The sequence below is a fragment of the Pteronotus mesoamericanus genome, unplaced genomic scaffold (genome assembly GCF_021234165.1).
Source record: "Pteronotus mesoamericanus isolate MK-2021 breed Mesoamerican mustached bat unplaced genomic scaffold, CSHL_Meso_final scaffold_54, whole genome shotgun sequence".
Lineage (NCBI taxonomy): Eukaryota > Metazoa > Chordata > Mammalia > Chiroptera > Mormoopidae > Pteronotus > Pteronotus mesoamericanus.
Window position 1 is genome coordinate 19,838,127 of NW_026555321.1, and position 27,785 is coordinate 19,865,911.

Consider the following 27,785-nt stretch of genomic DNA (forward strand, 5'->3'; position numbering starts at 1 on the left):
ACAGTCTAAAGTTTGAATGGCTTTTCAGTAATCGACAGAAGCAAAGAAACAGCAATCAATTATTCCAGCTTTAGGTAATTCACCTCCAGCTCAATAAAAAACACTTCAGATAAGGAGGAAAAGACTGAGAGTGATGTATCAACAAAAAGACCCTGATGAACTGGCACTGGGAATTGACTGTCAGGAGAGAGATTCGAGGTACCAAACCATCGCTGCCTAGAGGAGGAAAGAGGAAAAAGCCAGAGATTGAAATCATCCTGGGAAGAAGTCCTCCGAACTGAAAGAGCACAGGATGTCTTAAATTACATTTCTGTTATCGCTACCAATCCACTATCCATCTGCCAGGTTCAAACTAGCATTGCACCTGCCTTGAAAGGAGACTAGACCTTCAGCACTAAGACCTAGAGTTATCTATGAAAGTCTTTTGGTTACTAATTACAGATAAGGTCCCCCACATCTTTCAGGCTAAGTCATTTAAAAAAATGTATTTATTGATTTTAGAAGGAAAGAGAGAAACACTGAGTTGTTGTCCCACTTATTTATGCATTCATTGGTTGATTACTCTATGTGCCTTGACCGGGGATCAAACTGGCAACCTTGGTGTGTCAGGACAACATTTTAACCAACTGAGCTACCTGGCTAGGGCTTAATCATTTTTTTTTTTCTTGTCAATCCCGGCAATCTTTTTTTTTTTTTAAAGATTTTATTTATTTATTTTTAGAAAGAGGGGAAGGGAGGGAGAAAGAAAGGGAAAGAAACATCAATGTGTGAGAGATACATTAATTGGTTGCCTCTCATACACCCCCAACTGGGGGTCTGGCCCACAATCCAGGCATGTGCCCTGACTGCAAATCGAACCAGTGACTTTTCCATTCACAGGCTGGCACTCAATCCACTGAACCACACCAGCCAGGACCTGACACTCTTTATAGGAGTGGCTGGTGCCTCAAGAACACGGGTACATTTTCATTTTGTTTGGTTCCTGCCTACTAAAACATCTTAATGATTGATCTATCGTAAGCTCTAATATAGAAAACTTAGCCCATGTTTCTTGACCACTTAGCTGAGTGGTTCGCTTTCATTTCTTCTACCTTTAACCCTTACAACAACTCTGTGAAGCAGGTACTATTTGATGCCCATGGTGGAGGTTCAGAGAAGTAAAGTATCTCACCTGGTCACATAAACAAGATACAAAGTTTCAAATATAGTATCTTGCTAAAGAAATCTATAAATAGCTTTCTTTCACCCTCAACATTCTTAAAAGTTGTCTCATCATTCAGAGCCTTTGTGGCCTATGTCTGGCTGCCCTGATGTGTGTCTCTGATGGATAGAAAGGCATTTCTAAAATAACAGGCCCTTAGAGCAGTCCAAAGGGCTTTTCAGATTTTCTCATTGACTCAAAAAAGAACCCCCACCCCCCAAAAAGAGCCCCAGTCACTGAGAAGTGGGTGGGGCAGGCACTACCATCTTTGTTTTATAGATAATGCAATTTAAGCACAGGAAGGTTATTTATCCAAAGCCCACGAAGAAGAGTTTCAGAATCATGAGTAGAACTCAAATCTTGACCTTGGAGAAAGACTCAGGGAGGTGAAGAACATGTCCTTGCAAGGCCTTTTCTTCCTCACAGCTTCAGAGTATATAATTCCTAATGGAGGGGGTGACTTTTTGCAGAAAGTAGTCAAAATCTATTCTTTGTGACTCATTAACAACACGAACTATTGAAAAAAGGCTACAAACTATACATGAATAGAAGAAAATAAGAGAATGCCTTTCATTACATATCAGGCTAAGATACTGAAGAGTTCTGGTTATATTTCTTTTAAAACATACAATGGCCCAAGATTTAAGAGGACAAGGATTTCCCTTCACCTTCTGCAGCAACACATTTCTTACTATAAAATGGAATCAATAGGAAACAGAATTTGCTTTACGTAATTTTACTGCTAACTTTCATTGAAACCACCTATTCTAAGAAACAAGGAAAATTCTTTCCCCTGCATATTATGATGGCAGAAAAACCCGGGAGGTCAAATTTTGTCCTTAGGAAACCTCCTCACGAAATATCTCCCTTGTCTACAGGGTCCAACAGATGTCTCGGGGCTAAATTCAGAGTGAGTCTTGCTGAGGACAGTCACAGCTGACGTAGAATTAGAAAACCAACTCAACACTTGAGCTGTTAGCATGCCTTGAAATTTTCTTTGGCAATTTGGGGCAGCAGTGAATGGGTAAACAGAAGAAAAAGATAGGCAAACATGTCAGGATGAGGACAAGAGCTGGACAGCTAGTGATGACAGCTGGGTACCATCTCTGGGCTCCACTGCTGCAAGGGAGCATCTTTGTTACCTTGGAAATCATTGATGATGTAGAACTTTGGTCCACAGATGGCACCAATCTGTCATCTGAACCACCAGCCCCCCAGTCTTTGGGAGCAAAGCCTCAAAGAAAAAAATCGGGGAAAAGGGACCTTCTACTTTTCCCACAGCTGTCTTATGACTATTGTGCAGATCCAGAGGGAACTCTGAAGGGTAAAATAATTCCTGTCTACTGTCATGATATGGCTTTGAAGTTGGAGTGAAGGGAGGAGCCAGAGAATGCTGGTAAGCAAACAGCAAAATGGAGTGTCCAGGCTCTTGTCTCTTAAGCCACTCCCTCTGGGGTACATCGGACACCTCCGAACCCGGAGATGCCATGAGCAATCCCAGCAAATCTGACTGGCAGGGACCACTGCAGTGACTGTGTGTGCTGATTTCTGTAGACAGGACCAGATTACCAAGCAAACCCTGAAAACGATGCATCTGAAGATCCTGGTGAGGCCGATATGAAGATCCTGGAGGAGGCTGAGACTGCAGTAGAAAAGCATGAGCTTTGGCCTTGACTTTACTAGTTACTTGATCTTGAGGCTCTGCGAGTAAAATGCTAATAATAACACCTATCCTGCATGGCTGCTAGGAGAAAGTAGTAAGATCACTCGAGCTAGAAATTGAAGAGGAACCTTAATTCCCTCTTTTCCCTTCTCCACTTCCCCATCCGATACTTTGGCAATCATATTTTCTGCCAAATGCATTGCCTTTGCACTTCAGGGCCTCATCATCTCTTGTCTGGACACCACAGTAGCACCTTAGCTGTTTTTCCTCCCTCATTCAAGTCCATGGAACCAGGTTAACCACTAGAAATACAAATATTACCATATCTTTCTTCTCCTATAACCCAGGATGGGTGCCCTCTGGATTTTATTTTGCCTTCCTTGCCACCTTAAAAAAGATCTCTCTCCAGTGATTGATATCAGGCTTCCCCACAACACTCTAAGGATGGAGGTATTCATCTTTCTACCTCCAGAACCTAGCAGGTCTTGAATGGAGATTTATACTTAACTGAATGAATGCTCACATATTTAATGTAGTTAAGAAAGCTGTTGCTTGAAAGACATTCAGAAAATAATTATCACTTTTAAGGAATAAGTGGTCTAAATATTTAAAATTGAGTTGGTCTAGAAAATTCAGGGTTTTCCTCCTTGATCATAATTTTTAAGAAGATTTTATTTATTTATTTTTAGAGAGAAGGGAAGGGAGGGAGAGAGAGAAACATCGATGTGGGGTTGCCTCTTACATGCCCCCTGCTGGAGACCTGACCTGCAAACCAGGCCCTGACTGGGAATCGAACTGGAGACCCATCCAGTTCGCAGGCCGGTTTGCAGGCCGGTTCTCAAGCCACTGAGCCACACCAGCCAGGGCTTGATCACAATTTTTTAAGTGTGGCTTATTAAGGCTGTCTTGGCTTCTGGTAGGCAACCTAAGATTTGTTGAATGAGTGAGTGAATGAATAAATGAATGAGTCAATCCTATGGAATAAGGGCAGGTACTGTTATTCCACTTGACTGATGAAGTAAGTCAGGCTCAGAGAGGTTGGCACGTCAGCTCTGGGGCATGGCCAACAAGGCGCAATCACCTGCAAGTAGGCAGCAGAGCCAGACGCAAGTGCTGCTTGACTGCTTACCATTCCAGGAATGCAAAACTCCTTTTTCGCTAGGACAAGCTAGGCACACTTGGACAAGAATTTTCCTACTTTACTCGGTCCCTGGGTTTGATGAGAGATGGATTTGCATGGTTTGGAATCTGGGACAACAGCTGCTAGGATAGTTGCACCCAGGTGAAAAATTGATTCATGAAAAGCAGCAGTTTTGGGCAAGTTGTTCCACTTTGGCTCTTCACAATAGCAAGAAAGGGAGGTCATTATCAAGTTGCTTCCCAGAACTCCATGCTCCATTAATATTTTTAATTTATTTTTTTTTCTTGATTTTTTTGGGTGACACTGGTTAATAAAATTATATAGGTTTCAGGTGTACAATAATATTGAATCATTCAACAGTTTGAACTCTCCAGTCCAGTATCTTTATGGCCCTGACAGGTTGTCCTTACACACACTCCTCCTCATGCATAAGCCACAACTACACACAGAATCCACCATTGCCACTTAAGAGATACAGGCCAAAGGATGCATGAGTGTGGAAGTAAAAGCATTCAGAGAGTGTGAATGGCAGTAATAAAAACCCAATAGAAAGGCTAGCTAAGGCCTGACTTCCTTGAGGGAGCACCAGAGTATTTACCTTGCTCCCTCCCTGCCATACTGAGGTCTTGGCAGTACTTGCTTTTCTTTATAGGCAAAGCTTCTGGGGGTGGAGGGAGGAGGTGGGCTCTACAGCTCTAGCTCTCTGATAACATAATTCCCTCTCCTTGTGCCTTTAGACCTGGAGTGGTAAAAGCTTCTTGCTATTGTTAGTTCACAGGCACGTTCTCACCTCTTGTTTTACATCTATAATAGTCTTTCATTAAATGCTCTGCCAGGATCCTGATTGATAGAGAGAAGGAAACAATTTTTCAACTTTTCCTCTTAAGAGAGCAGGTTGTTAGTTCTGTCCTGGAGAAGTGGGGAATGAAAACACACTGCCAAGGTAGTATTTGAAGACAGTTGTGGGCTAGAGTCCTTAAGCAAAAGAGATTTTTGCAGCCATTTTCTAAGCCAAATTTTGCACAAGGTAGGGCAGCCTGACGTGTCTCACTTTTCAAGACTTAGCTGAGTGTGTTGTAGTGTACCACAGGGTCGCTGGGATGCAAGGGAAGAGAAACTGGAAGAGCTGACTTTATTCTCAGCTCCAAGCTGAAGCTTAAGTCCTTTGCCTTTCATTTCTCACTGTGGGACCTGGGACAAATTAATGCTGCTGACTTTGTTTCCTTGCCCCCAAAGTAGGTACAAAAGTACCATCCCATGAGGCTTTGGGAAGGATTAAATGAGATCTTGTAGGTAAAATGCTGGGCAGCATGCCAAGCGCTTGGTAAGTGTTCAAGTTTTTTGACTCCAAAATAAGTGATACAAAACCAAGAGGGTCAAAGACCATCTCCCACTGTCTGAGTTTTATATTGCTGTGTCACAAATTACCACCACACAGTGACTTAAAGAACACGTATTTGTTATCTCGCAGTGTCTGTGGGTCAGGAGCCTGGCTCTGCTCAGGATCTTACAAGGCTGAAATCCAGCTGTTAGCTGGGCTGCATCGTCATCTGGAGACTTGGCTCAGAAAGGATTTGCTTTCAAGGTTCCTTGGGTTGTTGACAAAATTTGTGCCTTTAGAATTCATGGCAGTTTGTTTCTTAAAAGCTAACAACAGAGCGCTGGTTGGTGTGGCTCAGTTGGTTGGGCATCGTCCTGTAAACCAAAAGGGCACCAGTTTGATTCCTGGTCAGGGCACATGCCGGGGTTGCAGGTTCAATCCATTGATGGGGTCCATGCAAAAGGCAACCAGTCGATGTTTCTCTCTCACATGAATGTTTCTTTCCCTCTCTTTCTCCCTCCCTTCCTCTCTCTAGAATCAGTAAAAGAAAAAAAAGGCCATCAACAGAAAGATAGGTCTCTGCTTTTTGGAGTGTCTGATTTAGAGAAGGTGTAGGTCCTCTTTTAAAGGGCTCACCTAACTAGGTCAGGCCCACCAGGATAACCTCTCTTTAGAGCAATTCATTATCCACTAATAGGGATCTTAATTACATCTCCACCTTTGCCATATACTGTAACATAATCTCAAAAAGGATATCCCATCACCCTCACAATACACATTGGTAGGAAGGTTACAGGTGCTGCTGACACTCAAGGGGAGGGAAATGCACAAAGGCATGGTTACTAGATGGTAGGAACCATCACACCCTGGTGTGCACACAACTGGGGTAAAGAAAGAAAATAGCAGCACTCTCATTTATATTCATTTTGATCGCATTTTTTAAAAATTCCACTATTGCATAAAACCTGAAGTGTAAAACCTATATGAGTACAATAGTAAAGGTGTATAATTAATAAAATATGTAATGTTGAAGGTGCTTTTGACAGGAATGTGTAAGCAAAATATTTTAAACCATTCCAAACAACAGCCCTTTTTCCTACTTTCTCTTCCCACCTTTGCTTATTATCTGTGTAACCCTGTGCAAATTATTTATTATATGTCTCATTTCTTCATCTGCAAAATTAGAATTATAATTTGTGCCCTGTCTACCTCTTACATGAAGCTCTGAAAGGAAAATGTTGGAAAACACTTGGAAATAGATACAGTACATATGAAGTAGGCAGAAAAGCAAAAAGAGTTTTTATCAGCTCTGATTTCAGATTAAGAAAAGCAAGAAAAGCGCCTGCGTCTTTTTGCCTATACAAGATTTCGCCCACATCTACACAAGACGATGCTCCCAAGAGATTTAAAATACCATAGGGCTCTCTGGGATTTTATAACAAGCTCACAAAAACCCTTGAGTCCCTGTTTCCTGGTTGTTCATTGCAAGGACAACTTCACCTGAAATGTGATGAGTGATATTCAGTTGCAGGAATGTCCTTAGCATTTCTCATCTTCCCTCATCCTTCAATCATGGATGATGATGGATAAACAAATCTTCTATTTTGTTTTTCTCTTGCCATGGGGGCAGCAGCTGAACCTGATCCTCCATATAGCCAAGCATCAGAACAGTAGATCTAACAGAAGAGACTGGCCTGATAGGAGGAACCTTCAGGAGGTATCGGATGGACTTATGAGTCAACCAGACCTGGGCCTCAGGCTCTGTTCTTGAGGTCGGTGAGTTTTTAGGAGCTTATTCAACTTTCCGAGCTTCAGTTTCCTTGTCAACCTTGCAATTATGTTGTGTGGATTAGAGAGGATGGAAGGTGGGAAAGTACCTAGCATAGTTTCTGGCATGCAATAGGTACATAATAATGGCTCGGTGCTCTTTTCCCTTATATAAGATGCAAGCCTTGGTTTGGCTTATAATGAACCATGTGATCTAGGCCAAGTCATTTCAACTCTTTGGGGCTTTATCACATAATTTTAAGGAGTTCTAGACTTCAAAATCTCAGCACTGCTGTACAAACAAGGTTCCAGTGGATCCAGGAAATGCATGGAGGCTTCCTCCATGTTCTCTTCTGCACTTTAGTGTGGGGTTAGTGACATCATTCCTAGATCACTTATTTTTTAAAAAATAGCTGATGAAAGTACTGGTCATGTGTTCTGCAAAGAAGCTAGACGCGGCTTCTTTGTGTACTTAACACTGCTAGTGTGGTTGTGATTATGGAAAAAATGATGCAGAAATGAGGTATATGGTAAACTCATTGTAGAAGACTAATGAAAATATCAGAGGACAGCTGGCTTCTTTGTTTGTTTGAACTAAGCAATTGCAGTATTGCCAGTTTACTTTAAGCTGATGTAGATATTGGAATTTAAGAGGAAATAAGCCAGATTGATCTGAATTCTATTTTTTAACTTTATATAATGTCACTATACAAAAATAGGATATGCTTGCCTATCACCAGGAAAACCCGCTGGGACTTTTAAAAATAGATATTTCAATTCTGAATTTTAAAATAGTAGCTAAAAAGTTCTAAGCAAATATAGAAAATTGGCATGGATATTAAAAATTGTGTATCTATTTTAAACTAGTATTTTCTTTTTCCTTGTTATAAAAATAACACATTCTTAAGGTAGAAAATTAAAAACAATTCAGAAAAATACTATCTAGCCACTGAGAAATGTGCACAATTAACATCAGTTTGCTGTGTTTCTTTCTAGTCACATACATATGTGCACTTTGCATGTGTGTTCAACCATGCACATACACACAAACACACCCTCTATTTATTGAAATATTTATAGTTATGCCCCAGCCTTGCTCTCTCAAACTCATACAGGCAACTGCCAGTTTGGCCAACTGTCCTGGTTTGCCCAAGACTGATGGTTTTCTGGCATGTTGGATTTTTAGTGCTAAAACCTGAGACAATCTGGGTCAATTGACCACCAGATGACCAGACCATGCCTTACACTTGGCAAGTATGAAACTGAACTCCTCATTCCCACCCCAGATTCCTGCTCCTTTGATGGTCTGATCTTAAGGGATGGTGGTGTCTTCCATCCATGTGACCAAGCCAGGAATGAGAGACCCATTCTTGGGGGCTTCCTCTTCCCCTCTCTCCACCTAATAGCCAATCTGGTACCAAGCTCTGATCATCCCTGTCTGGTCAGGAACTCTTACCTGGGCTACTGCTATGATTTCTAACCAGATCTCCTGCTTCCGGCACCCTGTGCTGCCCCTCCACCCCCATTTTATACAAATTCCACAAAAGAGATAGAATACTGATCCCAAGAATTCAAACATGACTATGCCACTCTGCTGCTAAGAACCTCCTCAGTGCTGCCCATTGCTCGCAGGATAAAAATATAAACTCCTTAAGGTTCTGTTTACCTCACTAGTTTTATAGCTGTCTCTATATCCTGTCCTGGGGCCTCTTCCCCAACCCGTCAACATTCTGCAGCACTGGGCCTGTTGATCACAAATTTCGGTCCCTTTTTACAAATCTTTAAGGTCCTGGCTTAGATGACAGGTTCTCCCAGGAAGCCTCCTCTGAAGCCTGTAAATATTTTATGCTCTCTATAATAAGTTTAGTAACTTACACATCAGCAGCATTTTGAAGTCTAGTTGGCTAAAAAAGTCTTTAGAAACTTACTGGGAGATCTCGTATTAGGGTGTTTTCTCCTCAACACCCATGAGGCAAATCCAACAGGGGACTAAATCTTCTCAGTCTGCTGAGTTAAGCAGTGTTTCTCCACCCTGAGTGCACATTAGATCTCTTTGGGAGCTTTTCAAAATTTCTCATGTTTTGACCTCATTTGGCCAGAAATCACGTAATTGGTTTGAAATGGGATCTAGGAATCAATAAAACTTCTTTAATCTTCACCCAAGGATATATTTATCGATGAGAGAGAGAGAGAGAGAGAGAGAGAGCGCAAGAGAGAGAGAAACATCAGCGTGAGAGAGAAACATTGATTGGTTGCCTCCTGTGTGCACCCTGAGGATCAAACCCTCAACGTAGGTGTGTGCCCTGACTAGGGATCGAACCTGCAGTCTTTTGGTGTACAGGACAATGCTCCAACCAACGGAGCCACCTGGCCAGGGTGGAATCAATAATTTTTAAAGCTCTCTAGTATATACCCAAGGTTGGGAACACTACCTTAGTTATGCCACTGCAAGGCCACCTGGTATTTACACAGTAATGTTTTGCCCATCCTAAGATTAACACAGGCTTCCTCAGCTACTGTTAATCACAAACAACCCAAACCCCTACCAGGAGAAGCACTCCTTCCTGTGCAGCAGGAGCCAGCTTTAGAAGCAATGAAGTGACCATGCGATCGCCACATTTCTGAATTCTACTTTTATTTCTCAATTGGACCAAACTCAGGAGGGAATGCAATGAATTTTCATCCTTAAACCCCAACAGAGAGGGAGAGATTAAAGATATATTTGACAAGAGCAGTTCTCAACCAGGGGTGATTTTGTCTCCCTAGAGGACATTTGGCAATATCTGGAGACATTTTTGGTTGTCACAACTAGAGATGTGTATACTGGCATCCAGTTGGTACAAAGCAGGGAAGCTGCTAAATGTCCTATAATGCACAGGTCAGTCCCCTGCAGCAATTACCTGGTCCAAATGTCAGTAGTGCTGAAGTTGAGAAACCCTGATTGAGAGGAAAGTTGACCCCAAAGCTTCCTTCTAGCTTTCAAATACTTGTATCAGTGACCAGCTGTGGAAGAGCCCCTGAGGACTATGAGAAGTGGGCAGATAAATAAGTTAGATTTGGGAAGAAGGAGACAGTAAGTGCAAATCACACAGAAGTTTAAGGGATAGATGGGTAAACCGGGGAGGGGCACGTTGCTGAGGTTGTCTTTTGACTATTTCTTCCATGTCAATGATTTTCTCTATGTAAACTCTGCACCAGCATCCCCTGGGAACTTCTGAGAAATGCAAATTCTCGGGCCCCACCCAGACCCACTGAATCAGAAACTCTGGGGACAGGGTCCAGAACTCTGTGTTTTAAGAAGACCTCCTGCAGATGTGATGCCTGCTCAAGTTTGAACACATTGTTCTAGGTTGATTGTGTGTTGACCTGTCAAAAAGTCTGTTGTGACTTGGTACACTCTATGCCTTCAAGAGTCTGTTTCCTTCTGGGAAGGAGCAGGGGTAAGTGGATTGTGAGAGAGCTTATGAAGAGGGCTGGTCTGCAGGAGACATGAGCTGGAGGTAAAGCTTCCGGACAAGTCCATTTAGGGAGTTTACTCTTTCATGGGATAGTTGTCATAAACTGGTGGAAACAACTGCAACCAGGCATGCTGGGTGGTCAACATTAACATTTGGGTAGACATTTAATTGCCCAGGAACAGGAAAGGAGAAAAATGAAACGAGTAAATTATAGAAAGCGTTTGGAGGACTGGAATAGAGAGCACGGCCATTTCCTTTATTCGCCCACTCCAAGTCTCGACTGAATCCTGCTTGTCTCACTCACCCCACCTCCACGTCCTGATTTTTTTTCACGGGAAATCTCAGTTTAAAGGTGAGCCAGGATTTATCATTCCTAGTACTACACTGAGTCCTTGATGTTTCAGAGATGGCTTAAAGGAAGTAACGTGCCTGACCATGAAAAATGCCAGTGAAATGAAAGAGACCTGACATTTGAAAAATCTACAAGGCTGCTTTCCTTTCCCTTTCTTTTCTGAAGGGATTTAGGCCCCTTTGTCCTCTAAAACTATGCTGTGAGAGCCAGGTGAGGGCAAGACAGTGCTGCTTTCTCTAGAGATTTTTTTCATTCTAGCTCCTCATTCCTGAAGAAGTCTCTTTGCCTGATGGTTCCTCCTCATCTTCACTCTTCCCTTTCTTTCTTTCCCTCCAGGGCTGGTAGAAGAAAAGATACGTTACAATTTGAGGGGAAAAAACTTTTAGGGGAGGGTATAATGATAAATGGGCTGGAGTGGGGGTGTTCTCCAAGACAGACAATAAGGAAAAAAATTCCAAAATGAAGTTAGACTTGCCTTGAATGAAAGGAAGTGTTCCAGGTGGAGATAGATGGCAACAATGAATTAATCAGTAATGTCAATACATGTGAGTGGATAAGAGAACTGTTTTTCTTGGATCCTGTAAAAGGGCAGACTGAATAGAACCCCCCGCCCCCCCGCCGAATGTCTTCCATAGGATCTAGCTAATGCAAATATACACATGCATATGTATCCATCCATCCACGAAGCAGAAGTTTATTAAGCATATACTGTATGTTAAGCTCCATTTGAGGGTCTGAAGATGCAGAGTTAGATAGACTAGTTCCTTTGCCTTGGACCTTGGTTCTCATGTTTCAGTACACGAGACAAATAAACATGTGAAAAAGACAAACATGGTAATTACAGATGATGGTAACTGCCATGAGGGAGAGCATACGGGGGTGACGCGGTGGAGCGTAACTGGAGGAATGCACGTATGAGCAGTGAGATCTGGAAAGGCATCTCTCAGTGACTGAGTGTTGAGCTGACACTTCAAGGTTAAGAATGTGCCAGCCATTCAGAGGTGGAGAGGGAATCAAGCAGGACAAATAGGAATTTTAGGCATATGTCAGGCTCTGGAAATGTGAACTCAGGAAGCTATTTGAGCCTATTAAGAAAAATTATCCATAATATGGCAGTAGGTCCAAAAGTGTGACTGCAAGTCCTTTCAATGGGCCCACACAAAGACAATTCATTTTCCTATAAGAATATACCATTGGCTGATTTTGCTATATAGTATTTATAGCTCAGATTCTGTGAAGTTGTACATGTTAAACTTGTACATGATGCAGTAATTTCAGTCTGATAAGCAAAGATATCCCTGTAGTTTATGATTCATTGCTGTGAAGAGCATTAATCAATTTTGTCTCTAGAAATCTTAGTCTTATTTAAAGAAAAAGGCTATGTGAATCTGAAATGCTCTTGGAGAACAGCTTTGTCATCTTGTTGGTTTCCTTATTAATGAGTGAGTTGAAAAAAACCTTTGACACGTGTTCGTTTGATAGTTGATTGAAAGCCATGCTTTTAATTTCTTGAAAGTTATACTTTATAACAAGACTCACCATGGCTCAACTTTGAGGTCTGGGGTATAGGGATCAGTATTAATGAGTTTACAAAGCCCTAGAATTGTATGCATTTCACATGCAAATATCCTATTAACTTAATTAGGTTCTCCAAAGAGTCTTTGTGTCAACCTGCTGACCAGAGTAGAATTTCTCAAGACTCTTCATCCGCCCTTGATTTTTCCATGCCTGCCAAGTAACAGTCTAATTGCTAAATCTGCATCATAAATGTTCAGATTTCAGGAAAGGTGAACCTTATGTGTAGCACGAGGATTATAGTTTTTGTTAATTTATTAAAATTTTTGTAAATTAATACGTCGACATCCTGACTTACGCATCTACCTTTTCTATGAGTCAAGTTTTCCAGGTCCCATCAAGAATGGGCATTCAAACAAAGCTGGGTTCATGTATAAGCAGAGAAGCTGGAGACCACAGCAGGTGAAAGGAGACCCTGGATGAGCAGTGCAGCCTCAGTGGGCTCTGTAGTCAACATGAGAAGGCACCTCTAGCTTATTTCTCTCTAACTCGATTAGTGGAGGTGGGGGAGATAATCATTCTAGCTTTCTTCTCCTTGTTGGGATGGCCCAAAAGCATGTGTGTTCCTCTGCAAATGAGTTAAAGGTCATGGGAAGGAAGGTGATTCATGTGTTCTCAGGGAATGCAAAATTCATTTCTTATGAGGTTGGTCAACCTGCTCACCCTTGATGTTAGTCCCACAGGCTGCCCACAGACAAAACCCTGGTTGCCCCCAACCCCTTTTGGAAGTCCAACACTTGGCAGACAGCTGGGATTTCATGAGCACCATCTCCATGAAGTGATGCTAACACCTCCTTCAGCTCCTGAGAAGGAGGGCCTGTGAGGATGTCCTGCCAAGCACCCAAGAAAGGGTCATTTCTATTGGCCTAAAAGGTTCTCTCTCTCTCTCTCTCTTTTTTTTTTATAAGTCATCCTTCTTCCTAAGAAATAGCTCTCTTAATGATTTATCTGGTAATTCTACTGAAAAGACTTTCTAGAAACAAATGCCCAGGATGGCTGCAGATTGCAAAACTTTTTTTTTTTAAAATAACATCCTGTTTAATATTTAAGATGTGGGAGATTAGCTGAATGCCCTACAGAAAGCGACTCAATGCAAAGGCCTCTAGGGACTTTAACCCAGTTTGGGAGAACCTTCCAATTGACAAGGTTAGGTTTTAAGAAAACAGTATTTCCAAAGTGCAAAAATAAAAATTGAGATCTTGAGGCAACTTTTTCAGCTTCATGGTTAACAAAGTGGTGCAATGATATGAGATGAGACCTCATTGTGAATTTAAACTGTATTTTTTTCTGATTGCTAATGAATCCTGGCACCTTTCCTTATGTTTATTGGCCATACGTGTTTTCTGTTTTGTGAAATACCTTCTCATGTATGTTACCCATTTTGTTAATTGATTTCTATGCATATCTTTGTTAATTTATTTCTATGTATGTGTGTTTATACATTTATTCATATTTATTGGCTCCACTGACACTTCAGACCCTGGCCACGCTGTCCTTGTAAGAAAAAGGAAGAAAAGAGAAAGGAAGCAAAAAGAGAAAAGGAAGGAAAGAGAAAAAGGTCCTTATAATTTTTAACCCATATGTCATAGCCCACAGAAAACCTGCTAGAATTTTTATTGGAATTACATCGAATCTATAGACCAATTTGGGGAGAATTGGTATCTCTATGATATTGACTTTTCCAGTGAACATTTCCATCACTAAATTCAGTTTTTAAATATATTTCACTATTTGTCTGTAATTTTCTACAGAAAAAGCACAGAGGATTTCCTCCAGAGCCCTGTTATGAAATAGATTACATTAACCGATATTCTAGCTTTGAAGCATCCTTGACTGTGACACATTCCTTTTTGTTCAATATTACCGATAAGTGTTAAGAATGTTTTATGTGGGATTTTTACATCTATGCTCATGAGTTAGATTGCCTAATACTTTTTTTAAAAAAGCTTTATTGAGATGTAATCCACATATCACATAATTCACCCATTTAAAGTGTATGAGTCAATGGGTTCAGTAGAGTCAGAGCCACTCAAGCGATACTGTTGGTATTGTCGTAAACTTTAGAATATTTTCATCACCTGGTAGCAGTCTCTCCCCTCCCCAAACCCCTATTTGCTCTCTATCTCTTTGGATTTGCCTGTTCTGGATATTTCATGTAAATAGAATCACACAGGCAGTTTTCTTCTTTCATTATTTTTTGTTTGCTTCGGGTACCATGGTCAAGTTAGTTAGTTAGTCTTATTTTTTTAGACAACAGGTGTTGTGTTATATTAAAATATCTGTTCCCTGGATGGTTAAAGAAAGTCATCTATAAAATTGTTGTACCTGCTGTTTTTTGTGTATGTGTGTTGTGGGGGAGGGGGAGATTTTTAATCATTAATGCCTGCAGGATCATCCTTATATTCAAGGTAAGAATATCTATTCACCTCATTAACATATTTATGGAGGAAACCCCATATACTTTTATCTATAAATGCAGAAAGAAATCCACAATATTAATCTGTGATCTTAAAATAAATCCTCTGAAAAACAAGGAATGTAGTAGAATATCTTCAGCTGATAAACAGCTTCAAAAATATTATGGCAAAAGTTATACTCAAGGAACCCTCCTTTCAAACCTTGAAGAAAAAAAATCTCGAGGTGATTTCTGTTTCACAGTGTATAGCAATCCTAGCCCACCCTAAAGGAAAAGGGAAAAAAATCTAAGAATTGGAAAGAAAAAACTGCCATTATTTGCAAATGATATTTGCAAATGATATTTGCATAGAAAACATCAAAGAAAATAAGAAAATATCAGAATGAATAAGGCACTTTAGTAGACTGCCAAGTATAAGATTAATCTATAGGCATTGTATTTCTGTGCCTAGCAGCAAAGGTTGACATTTCACACACATACACATACCACATAAGAACTATCAAAAAACACATACAAGGATTTTCTGCGTGCTCTTCTGCCATGCAGGGGGATAATTAGAAACACAGGATACTTTCCATTACACGATGTGGCTTGGGTTTTTTAGACTTCACCAGTACTGTGTCTGTGAAGCATGTAAGTAAGAACTATGGTTTAGGGATGTTCAGAGACTAGTTTCTGTTTTTCCTTACTTTCTCTATAGCCAGATCAGACAAACACAGTTATCACCCTCCTGAGAGCACGTTTTGTCCCAGTATTTTCTCCCTGAGGTAGCCGGGTCTGGTTCAGGCAGGGGTCTCAGCTCTGACATGTCCTCCAGTTCAGCTCCCTGTCCTAGCAGCGGAGGACGCGGGCCAGCGGGAAGCAGCAGGGGCTGTCAGCAGCCTCGGGCTCCAGGTGTGCCTGCCCCTCCCGGGTCACGCATTCCTGTCACTTGTGGCCCCCAGCTGCTCCTCTGGCATTATTTTTAGTGCAGTTATTCTTCTAAAATTATCTTTAAACATGTTTATCCACAATACATAGATGATTTATACCAGGAAAGCTTTCTGGAAATGGAAGTTCCCCTTTTAGTTTAAGTTGTACAGATTTGTTTTCTTTAGTTAATTAATGCATGCGTTATAAATATGGGTTGAACAACAACAAAAAAACACAAAGTGGTGCGATGAATAGTGAAGTGGCTTGCATAAATAAATAAACTAATTATTTCATTTAAAACAACAACACCACCACCACCACCACCACAACTAAGAGCAACCAGCATAAGTGAGAGCCTGTTACCAGCGCACGGCTTCATTTGGACAGAGACCCACAGTTTATATCATACCACAAAGCTGCATCAGAAACTTCTCAGACTTTCCATTTACACTATTTCTCCCCCTTCATCATTCAGCAACTCTGTCCAGCTTCCTAGTTTTTCTCAAGCATCTTCCCAGGAGCTGGTTGGCTATCCTAACTTTCAGTGCAGAAGCAGGCATGCGTGGGTTAAATGATGTGAGGAGACTGCTTCTCATCACAGCAATTGTGCTTTATTGAGGTGGATGTTCTCTCTAGTGGGGAAATGTCTACCTCAGAAGGTAAGAGGACTCTTCTTTTCACTTTAAACTAGAAATCTGACCAGGGCACTGATTAGTGTCTATTTGGTGCTTTTAGTGCAGAGTTTCAAAATTTTTCCAAATGTAATTTCCTCAAAAAAACATTTTCTGAGTCAAAGACTGAACATGACCATGGACAGTTTTCCAGAACATACTTTGGCTAGACTGTGCAACCTCTTTTATGCTCTTTGTTATAATGGTGCAAGGAAGAACCTCCCTTCCACCTCTATGAGGGTCTCTCAGAGGGAGGAATTTGTGCTCAGAAATCTCTTAGGAGCTGCCATACCCTCATCCCAGACTGTTGACCGAGCAAAAGCCACTTTAGGTAAGGGATGCCAGGTGTAGGCAGGAGTCAAACACTCCTGAGTTCAATAAATGAGTCGGAGTAGTCATTTCAAAAGGGGCAAGTTCAAAGTCATGTTAACAGGCAGGAGATTCTTTTTTTAAAAAACATTTTTAAATTGTGGTAAAAGATACTTAACATAAAATCTACCATTTTGAGTGTAAAACTCTGGGCATTAAGTGCATTCACATTGTTGTGCAACCTTCACTACCAACCATCTCTGGAAGTTTTCCATCTTCCCCACTGAAACTTTCACCCATTAAGCATTAATTCTCAAGATCCTTATATATATATAAACAGATTGTATGGCTTCTTTGAAAAAAAAAAACCATAGCATTTGCTTTGGCAAGGTGTGTTCTCTTCTTAGATATTGAAAAAAAAAAAACCCAGACCTGATTCTTGCTGATGAAAAGTTATCTTGTAATTGAAGTACCTACTGCTGACCTCATTTATAGGAGGCCCATCCCACCTGCTTTGGAGTCACGAGGCTGACAGAGGAGGGCACCCATTAGCAGCAGAGGCTTGCCACTCAAAGGGGTGGAATTATCTCTTCCGATGGTACTGGAGAAGAACAGATGAAATACCAACAGAATAAAAGGACTGAAACTAGGAAGGGGATTTGAAGAGAAAGAGAGGAGAACTTAGGAGAGAACTACTCTGGCCACATGCGGGCAGTGGCTGTTCTGGACAGCACAGAGGCAGAGCATTTCCATCATCATGGAAAGTGGCACCGGACAGTGCTGGCAGAGAGTTTAGGTTCCAGAGTCAGACAGACTTGCTTCTGGCTATGTCATTTGCAAGCCCCATAAATTTAATTAAGTTATTTCCCATTTCTGAGCCTCAGTTTTCTCGCTTGCATCATGGGGATAATAAGAATGTCTCCCCTCATACACTATTGGTGGATTTGTAAATCGGTGCAGCTGCTATGGAAAACAGTATGGAAGTTCCCCAAAACATTAAAAATTGAATTACCATGTGACCCAGCAATCCTACTTCTGGGTATGAAAGCAACCTAAGAGACCATGGATAGACAAATGGATAAATTAAGAGGTGGTACATATATGCAGTGGAATATTAACTCAGCCATAAAAAAAGAATAAAATTTTGCCATTTGTGACAATATGGACAGGCCCTCGGGGTAGTATTTTAAGTGAAATAAGTCGCACAGAGAAAACAAATACCATATATAATTTCACTTATATGTGGAATCTAAAAAACAAAATAAACCAACAAAACAGAGACAAACTTACAGGTACAGAGAACAAACTGATGGTTGGCAGAGGAGATTAGGTAGATGGGTGAAAAAAGGGAAGAGATAAAGATGTACAAATTGCCAGTTATAAAAACAGTCACAGAATGTAAGCTGCAGTTTAGGGAATACCGTCCACAATATTACCATAACTATGTATCATGTCAGGTGGGTACTAGACTTGCTGGGGGGACGACTTTGTAAGTTATATAAATCTCTAATCACTATGCTGTACACCTGAAACTAACACAATATTATATGTCAACTATAATTGAAAATGAAAGTGCCTCCCTGTAGAATCAGCTCGCTGGTCACTAAAAATCTGTTTTCTTTCTAGGCATCTCACTAGCCCACATTTCCCAGCCTCCCTTGTAGTTCAGTGGGGCCAAAGGACTGAGTTTTGGTCACTGGAATAGAGGCAGCAATGTCAAGTGTTGTTTTCAGCTAACCCTTCTAGAGAGAGCTCTCTCCACATTTTTTACTCTTTTGCCTGCTGGACGCAAGCAACAATGAGACCTGAGGCTATGGATGAGCCCTGGGCAGAAGCCATAAACTCCCTGAATCACTGCATGGAGGAGAGGAAGACCCTCATTAGAACAGTTTCCCTTTGATTGTTATGTGAATAAGAAATAAACTCACTTTGTATGGGGCTCTTTTTTACGGCATATTTGTTTAGCCTATGCTAATTATAGAGTTGAATGAAATAATGTACGCAGTGTCCAGCATAGCACTTGATAGCTGGTGAATGCTCAGTAAATGTTAACTGTCTTTTAATAGTTACAAGCAGGGCCTATAGAGCATGAGATGGATTTAAACTAAGGCTGTGTTACTTTGCTGTGTCATTTTAAGCAATTTGCTTAAACAGAGAGAGTTCCTCATTTTTTTTTTTTTAGAAAAGGGGAGATAATATTAATGAAAAAATTATTAAAACTAAGGTAATATATGTTTTCTCTCATTCAGAAGGCTCTTCTATTCCTGCATAATTTAACACTATTTAAGCTGGTTATTGCTTTTTCATACTGCAGTATTGATTATAGCTCTCAGTAGAGGCAGCCCGCTGGGCTCAAAGGTGCCATTTGTTTATGTGGAGTCAAGAATTTCTGCACCAGGGCTGATCCACTGTAGAGAGGCTGGGATGAGTCTGCAATCCTCTGATAATTGCAGGACATTTAGGCTGAGTGAATTATCAACAGGGATAAAATCAGCAGCTCTCAAGTGCAGGAAGGCTAAAAAGAAAGCATCTGAATTTTAACAGATCTCAAGATAATTTAACAGGGCCATGAACCATGCAAGTTTTTCTCCCCTATCAATTGTAAGGTAGGTAGAGAGGGAAGTGAACTTGCTCTCTTTTTCTTTTTAATTCTTTTATTTTTCAAGTATAGTTGACATTCAGTAATTTTTATATTAGTTTCAGGTGTGTAACATAATGGTCAGACATTTATATAACTTATGAAGTGGTTCCCTCCCGTAAGTCTAGTACCCACCTGGCACTATACATAATTATTACAGTATTATTGATTATATTCCCTATTCTGCACTTTAAATCCCCATGACTATTTTGTAGCTACCAATCTGTACTTCTTAATCACTTCATTTTCTTCACCTGGCTCCCCAATCTTCCTCCCATTTGGCAACCATCAGTTTTGAACTTGCTTTCAACTGCCTGACAAGGTCTTTATCATAGGTTTTTTAACAATGGACCCCTCAATTCCAATTTCCTGTGTTTTGTACAAAGAATCAGGAATGCTAATGTAACCAATGAGGTATATCATGATTGAAGCCCTTCTATGGGTTTGGGGGAATCATGGAGATGAATTAGGGCCACTGTTAAGAACTGGGATCTGGGGGTTGGAACTGGGGTGGGATTTTTTTCTTTTCCAAGTAGTGTGAGCCAGAAGGTTTGTTAGAGAAAATCAGAATGAAACAGAAAGAAAACAAGTATGACAACTAAGTCCCAAGGACCAGAGGCAAAATAGGGGTACTCGGGTCCAGGAGTTAAGTCAATGGGGTTGGGAATAAAGCGGCAAGGTTCAATGCAAACTTCAAAAGCACACTCCAGGAGTCAAATCCATTTGGCAATTGTGTGTCAGTGTGGCCCAAAGAGTCCAAAGCAAAGAAAGTGAATTTGTGGAGAGCATACAATTTCAATTTAAGATGCTCTGGTCACACATGAGAAGCGGGGGCATGAACAGCTGATGTAAGCAAAGGATAAAAGCTAAGCGTTACCTAAAGGATGGAGAGCAGAGTGTATGAATACATATACACTTAGTTTTGCACTCAGATGGCAGAAAAAATACTGAACTACTTAAGAGAGGCACCAGCAATTCAGCTAGGTTTGGAGAGTCATTAGGAAGACAGTGTTACTCAGTGTGTGCTTGACAAACGGCCTGCACCAGCATTGTTTGGGAAAATTGTTAAAATGAAGATTCCAGGACAAATGGGGTCTGGGATTCTGATTCAATAGAGCACTTTTCTGATTGGCCAGGAATCCAGCTTTGGGGGTGTAACAGGGGGGCTTGTGAACATGGCTGTTTTAAATCAATGCGATGTGGCTGCAGAAGAGGGAGGGCATCAAGAATGAGCAAGGCATATTGTGGGTGAAAGTGTCATTTTTTGGTTGCTTTAGACCTGCACCCCTTACCCTTTCATGGACTCCAGAGCCTTATTACATTGGTTTTGACTTTGGGGAACTGCTTCTCCTTCTCTTCAGCTACTTCCTTCCGCTGTGTCTTGCTTGTGCCTATCCCACCACAACCTGGGCCTCTCTCCTGAATAAAGCCTGGGGCAGGCTGATACAGAAACAACTGGTCCCCATCACCACAGATCCCTCTTCAAGGCAACTAGCTTCTACCAACCATACTCAGAGGATGCCTGATGAACTCTGTGGAGAGAGGATTAGAGAAGGAGAACTCAAACCACACAGGTAGCTTGAAGACATTCTTCACAGAGTTTATTAGGCACCCTATCTTCTTCTCTCATTAGGAACTGGCCTCAGGGTACTTATATGGTGTTTGCCTAGATTATTTTGGCATGGCATTTTCCCCATAGTACTAGGCACAATTAGGGTGTTGATAAATGCTTACTAAGGGTGCCATCTTACTCTCTTCTTCAAGACTCCAGTCTGGAGGAACCTATTCTGAGAGAGAGAGGAAGGAAGAGAATCATCACTTTGTTGTTCTCCCTATTTATGCACTCATTGGGTGCTTCTTATATGTGCCCTGACTGAGAGTCGAACCCACAACCTTGGCCTATTGGGACAATGCTCTAACGAACTGAGCTACCAGCCAGGGTTGGAAGAAGCTATTCTGAATAACAGCATTGCCTCCTAAAGAATATGTTCATACCATGTTTATCAAATCAAAGGAAATGATTAATACCATATTTCATAGAAACTATGAGGCATGTATTTACTTTTTTATCAATCACAGATTGATAAGAAAGCAATGTGTTATAAGTTTAATTGAGGGCATTTCCCCCCCTTAGTGGTTTGTAAAATAATTGGTAGTTTCTCAGACTTTATGAAAGATGTTACATAAAGACAAGTCTTGTTTCTTTCAAATATAAGAATGATGACAAATAAACTTTGTGGTTGGGTCAGAGTAAAGGGATATGCTTTATCAGGATGATTTATTTTCTAGTAAACAAAATAGAGGCAGCACAATTTAATAAAAAGCATTAAATTTGGCATTTGACTAGATAGGGTGCTGACCCTCAGTTTCTTCATCTGTAAGATGAAGACAATGGAAGCTATCTCATAGTATGGTTAGAAATAAATAGAGGTATGATTTGGACAAAGACGCAAATAGGCCGTGGAAATCATGAATAATTTCATTAAATAGTTAATATTAAATATAAATTTAAGTCAATTCATGAAGTAGTGCAAGGTCTTTCACATAGTTCAGAAGACAAGTCAGCAGGCTGCAGTTCTGTCTTTGCGTGACCACAACAAATAAGAATCCTCTCTGATGCTACCACAGGTATTTAAGGTTCAGTAGATGTGGCTTAGAAAAATCTAAACCTCTGACACCTTCAGAATTACTTAGTAAAATTTATCTCTGTCGGAACTCATGGGGAAGCACTAGAGAGTTTTTTACTACAGTGATGAATAAGACAAGGATGCCTTCTCTCTCTACTACTGCTTAACATGCATTGGTCCACACAACTAAAGAAGAGAAATAAGTGGAGCCATTAGTTAAGTAAGTAGGGAAAAACTATCTACTTCCAAATGATGCAATTACATATTTGGAATTACATAAAAAAAATTAACAGAAATAATAGAACTTAATAAAGTAGTAATTTAAGAAAACAATTCAATAGCTTTTATGTATACAAACAACAGTTAGAATGTATAATGAAAGTCCCAATTTACAATAGCAAAATAAAGAGAGAGAAAGAGAGAGAAGGAAATTAGGCATAAACTTAAAAACAAACATTCGAAACCTGTAAGAGAAAACATTAAGCCCTCTTGCAAAATTCAAGGAGGGACATGAATGAATGTCATGTTCTGGGATAGAAAGACGATATTAAAAGATATTTCCTTTGCAATCTCAATAAAAATACCATCAAGCTTCCTTTTCTTCATCTGGTACTTGTTGTTTATAAAGCTAAGCAGAAAGAACAAACAAGCTAAATATCCAGGAAAACCCTTAAAAAGACAAGGAATGCTAAAGTGGGAGGGGCTGGCTCTACCAGGTATTAAAATATACTAAAAAATGATTACCTGTAAAGAGAGAGGGTAAAAATTGGGAAAGACAGGAGCGAGAGCTAAACTTTCCTGAATACACCTTATTTTGTAGTTTTGACTTTAGAATCATGTAAAATTTTATATAATTATAAAACAAAATTATAATTGTAAAAATAAATCCTAAAAACTGAAAGCAAAATGAAATAAATGAACCTGATAGTTTTATGGTGTAGAGGTTAACTATGGAGAAGAAGTCAAGATTTTTAAAATATGAGTTACCATCCATAGAGAGATATAACTTATGGAGAAAAAGAACTTAAAGAATAATGACTTTAAAAATTCATACCAGAAAGCAAGGAAACTATTAAACGCTATTAAATTTAATCAAAAGAACTCAAGAGCCAACTGGTTAAACATGGGACAATTCAAGTTTTCAAAGATATAATAACAAAAGAAATACTTGAGTATATTTTAAAAAATCCATGAATTCTTAGTAACATTGAGGGACCTCACTAGTCACCCATGGAGGATGATGGAGAAATAACTTGTTATTCTGAAAATTGGTAAAAAGAAAACAAAAGCCAAATAAACCATATTCTACCTTTTGTGTACAAATCATACTTCAGCAAACAAAATAGTTATTAAAGTCTTTCTTTACAGAGGGATTCTGAATTACAAATAACAAAGAAATGATAGCATCAGAAAAATACCATTTTGGAAACCCTAATGAAATAATGAATCTAGGCAATGTTCCTCAACGACAGTTAACACCGTAAGAGAGCACCGTTACTTGTAAAGCATTCTTGCCAGAAAAGAGACCCCGAAGTTGGTCAGGTTTCAAAGAACTGTTTGTAGGGAATATAGAATGTGAGAAATGCTGCAAAACAAACCAACTTTGTTTCTTCAATAAGTAAATTACAAGGGAGAAAAAAGAGGAAGAGGCAACTAACAGATTAAAAGAGACTTCAGAGACATTTCAATCTAGTGCAATGCTTGAACCTTGTTTAGATCCTAATTAAAAAAAAACACTAAATGTTTTCATAAATTAGGCAATCAGTCATATGTGAATAGTGGCAAAACATTTGATTAGAAGGAAGCTTAGTTTATATTTTTAGATATAACAATGGGTTTGCAATTATGTTTATAGAAAGGGTCCTTACCTTTTAGAGATATACACTGAAATATCTGGGGATGAAATGATACAATGTTTGGGGCAGGGCCACATCATGACTTTTGTTGGTCTTAGACACTTCGGCTATAATAGATTTTTGGGATCCTAAAAATGTCATTGTTTTCTGAAGTGAGAAAAAATTAAAACGTCTTATTCAGCTTTACAAGTTCATTTTTTTTCTTCTGGTTTTAAAAGCAATTAAAATATTTTCATTGGCTCTTAAAAGTATAGTGGGCCCCGGCACTATGTTTGTTGTGCGTAAGGGATGAGTCCATCCTGATCTGGGATTTGCTTCAAAATGATCCAGTGGCGGAGAAAGAGAGAAGAAAGAAGACTTGTGGGGCAAAAGAGAGAGGAACATATAAAGTTTCGAAAACAAACATTGGCGATGACCATATGACACTTTCCATGGGATTAGGTGCCTTGAAAGATCAATACAAACATTTAGTCTGCTTAATGGCCCTATATTGCGATTGTGGAGGAGATATCCCAAACTTTTAGTCTGAAGCCATTAGCCATTGCCATTATCCAGCATCCCTGTCTTTCTTTTCAGGTTATCGCAGCAACCTTCTGACAATTGTCTGCTCTCTGGTTTGCCCACACAGAGAAAATCCCCTGGTGAAGGTGAAGTGAATGTTAAGTTGGTTTGATGGTCATGCCTCTCATTCAATGTTAATTAATTGGCTTTATAGGTTTCAGTCTCTCTCGAATTTAGTCACCCTGAATTGGTAGAATCAACTCTGGGACACTAATAATATGTCCAAGCTTTTGGACTTCCAACGTAGAGAGAGGGCCAGACTACAGACCATAGGCAATGTCTCCTGGAGTTTGCTCTGGCATTTAGCCTATTGCCTTCCTTTGGCCATCCTGACTCTCACAATGCATCTTTTCTTCCAACCTCTACATTCCCATGGTATTCAAAATATATCTGTGGTAAACTGAAAACAAAATTGACCAGAATACTTTGAAACTCCTCCCATCAAGAGGTGAAATCTATTTCCTATTTCCTCACCCCTTGAATCTAGGACAGCCATATGACTTGCTTTGGCCAACAGAGTGTGGAGGAAGTGACTATGTATGAGTTCTAAGATAAGACCTCAAAAGACCTCACAGCTTCTGCTCTTGGTCTTCTTGGAACCCCAAGGCTGCTCTGTGTATAAGGCCAAGCTAGCCTGCGAGATGCTGAGAGACATATGGCCCAACCACCCCAATCATTCTAGACGACAGCCAGCTCATGTGCAGTTGTCTGCCAATGTGAGAAAGTCTAAGCAAGACCAAGAGAAAAACCTCTTAGGGGAGCTCAACTTGCCAAAGCATAGAATTTTAAGCTAAATAAATGGTTATTACTTTAAATTACTAAATTTTGGAGTAGTCTGTTATGCAACAATAGATAATCAATACAGCAATATTTGTGTTTTTAATAACTCCCCATTATACCCTGAAGTTATTGCCACAATTTTTCTCTGAGAAGCCGTAAGATTTGCCTCTTGATGTAACAAAATTGGGATTGATCTTGGGCTAGCTCATGAGCGTCAATGGCTGTAGCAGAAAAAAGAACCCCTGTTTTTTCCAAAAAAAGATGCTAAGGGATTTGTGAAATGGTAGAGAAAATTTTGGATTTGCCAACATTCACTTAAGGAGAAAGAAGAGGATTAAATACATAAATATTTCATTTCTCAGGCACAGATTCCTGACCTTTAGCCGGCGGTCTGGATCGCCGCTGCAGAGGGAATTTACTGATACTTTGAATGACTTCCAGGCTGGGCTTAAGTTATTCATCACCACCTGAGAGAAAGAAAGAAGGGGATAGTTGAGGAGGATGAAATGCATGTCATTTTCACATTGCAACATAAAAACTGCTTGAGAAGCACTGTGGCACTTAGGAAAAGGACAGTTTCTGGAACAGGTGCCTTAATAAAAACCTGGAGTAGTAAATCTTGTAAGGGTGTCCACTCAAGTGAGTCATTAGGGGCAGAATTCCTGTGATCACTGGCCTGGCTGTTTCAAGAATAATGACAGTAATACTGTCCAGTATGTGCATACTGGGGATGAGCCATTCTATATCAATAAGGTGGGGCTGCCCCTGGCTTCTGATAAAAGATCCCCTGTTCTGTAGGACTGTCAGTCCTTTAGCATAAATCCTCTTCTCCTGAGGTCAGCACAGGCCAAGACTATTGGTGGGTGTGGGGGTGTGGCAGGACAACCCTACTGCTGAAGAACTGAATGGTCTTTGGTAACCCATGACCTTGAGTTAGGTCAGACTGCAAATCAGAAGAGAAGTTTTGAAAAGAAAGATTCCAGGAGATACTTATACTACCTATCCTAAGGAAGATAGACACAAGGCAGATCTCCAGTGTCACAAACTAAGTCTATAGTACAGAGGAACTCTTTTAAAGGCAGCTTACTAATCACGAACTTGGCTAAATACTGCTTCAGAGTCCTGAATCAAGTCTGATCCTGTCATCACTATGATTCAAATAATTCAATTTGTTGTAGGACGGATCTCTCTGTGCCTAAGACTGTACTGTATACTCCAGCCCAGGGGTTCCCCAAGTGTGATTCCTGCATCGGCAGGAGCAGTATCACTTGAGAACTTGTTTAAAATGCAAATTTCTAGGTTCCACCCAGACCTAGGGACAGGAACTCTGGAGGGTGGGCACCCTTAGGTGATTCTGATGTGTGTAACCACTGCTCAAGGGGACATACAAATGAACTTCAAATGAAGTTCTGTCACACTGATTTTTATTCCTATGAAGTTTTTGGTTAGCAGAAGTCTTAGCATTGTAAAAAAAAAAAAAATTCTCTATCCAAATAACATAGCTACTTTATAAGTGATTTTCTCTTCTACTGGATTCCTTAATGTAACTATGAATTATTCATTATTACAATTATTCCTTATCATGGGCTCATTATTAAATTTCTTTTAATTCACTAATGTGGAAAAATAATTTTCCTGTATGACTTTGTCTTGGTATGATCAAGGTGATAGTGAAAAGAAAAATTAAATAAAGTTATCTGGGTTAGTTCAAAATTTTCACCTTTCTATGAAAATACTAAGAAGTAGAGATGTTTTGTTACAACAGTTTTGAAAAACTCAGTAGCAAACCAAAATTTCAACTAGAAATTTTCTCTGTAATTAAAATGGGGCGTGTACATGCCCACGAAGAAAAATCAGTGTTATGTTGCTTGGCTCACTGGAAAAGTTTACAATCTCATTTCTTGTGAGACTCTAGAAGCCCCTCAGTAATGAGGTAAAGGGGAGAAGTTCTAGAGATTCTTGGGATAGGAGAATTTACCAATATTAATGATGAGAAGAGAAATGCTGCCAGGAGCAAAGGAGAGAAGGATGTTGTGAGAGAAATCCAATAATACACCATCCATCTCTGTTCTCCCTGCACATGAAAGCCTCCATTCATTGACTGTAGTAAAAGTTTGAGTGGATACCACTTCTGATCTTTTCCAAAGTTTATTTACTTCTCCTTAAAAAGCCTGTCCTACCAGGAATCTTTAGGTGTGAAAAGATTCTATTCAGTGGTGGTTAAGACTGTCCCAGTTGGACCCCCATCTATTTCCCAGGGATTAAGTTCCAGAGAATCACATTGTGCTATAACATGTAGTGGACATGCTATCTATACTCAACTCCATTTATGTATTCATTATTTTATTAAACGCATTTTATTAAATGCCAACTATGCCCTAAATGATATCCACAGACTAGCCCATTCAAGACTATTTAATTCTTGTCTACTTTAAGTATGACATATTGTTTCCCTAATGTTCCCTGAAACTCTGTCACTTCAGGAAAATGGATCTGGATTTCCAGTGTGGGGGACTGGGAACATGGCACCCCCACTA

At 40.1% G+C, this 27,785-nt stretch overlaps 1 protein-coding gene across 1 annotated transcript in view; it reads right to left on the reverse strand.

Moving 5' to 3' along the window:
- Positions 1-27,785, reverse strand: part of CPNE4 (copine 4) — a 299,611-nt gene that overhangs the window by 83,525 nt on the left and 188,301 nt on the right. Inside the window, exon 6 of the mRNA XM_054595926.1 lies at positions 25,626-25,715. Within this exon, the coding sequence (XP_054451901.1) occupies positions 25,626-25,715 (90 nt within the window). The remainder of the gene's footprint in view (positions 1-25,625; positions 25,716-27,785) is intronic.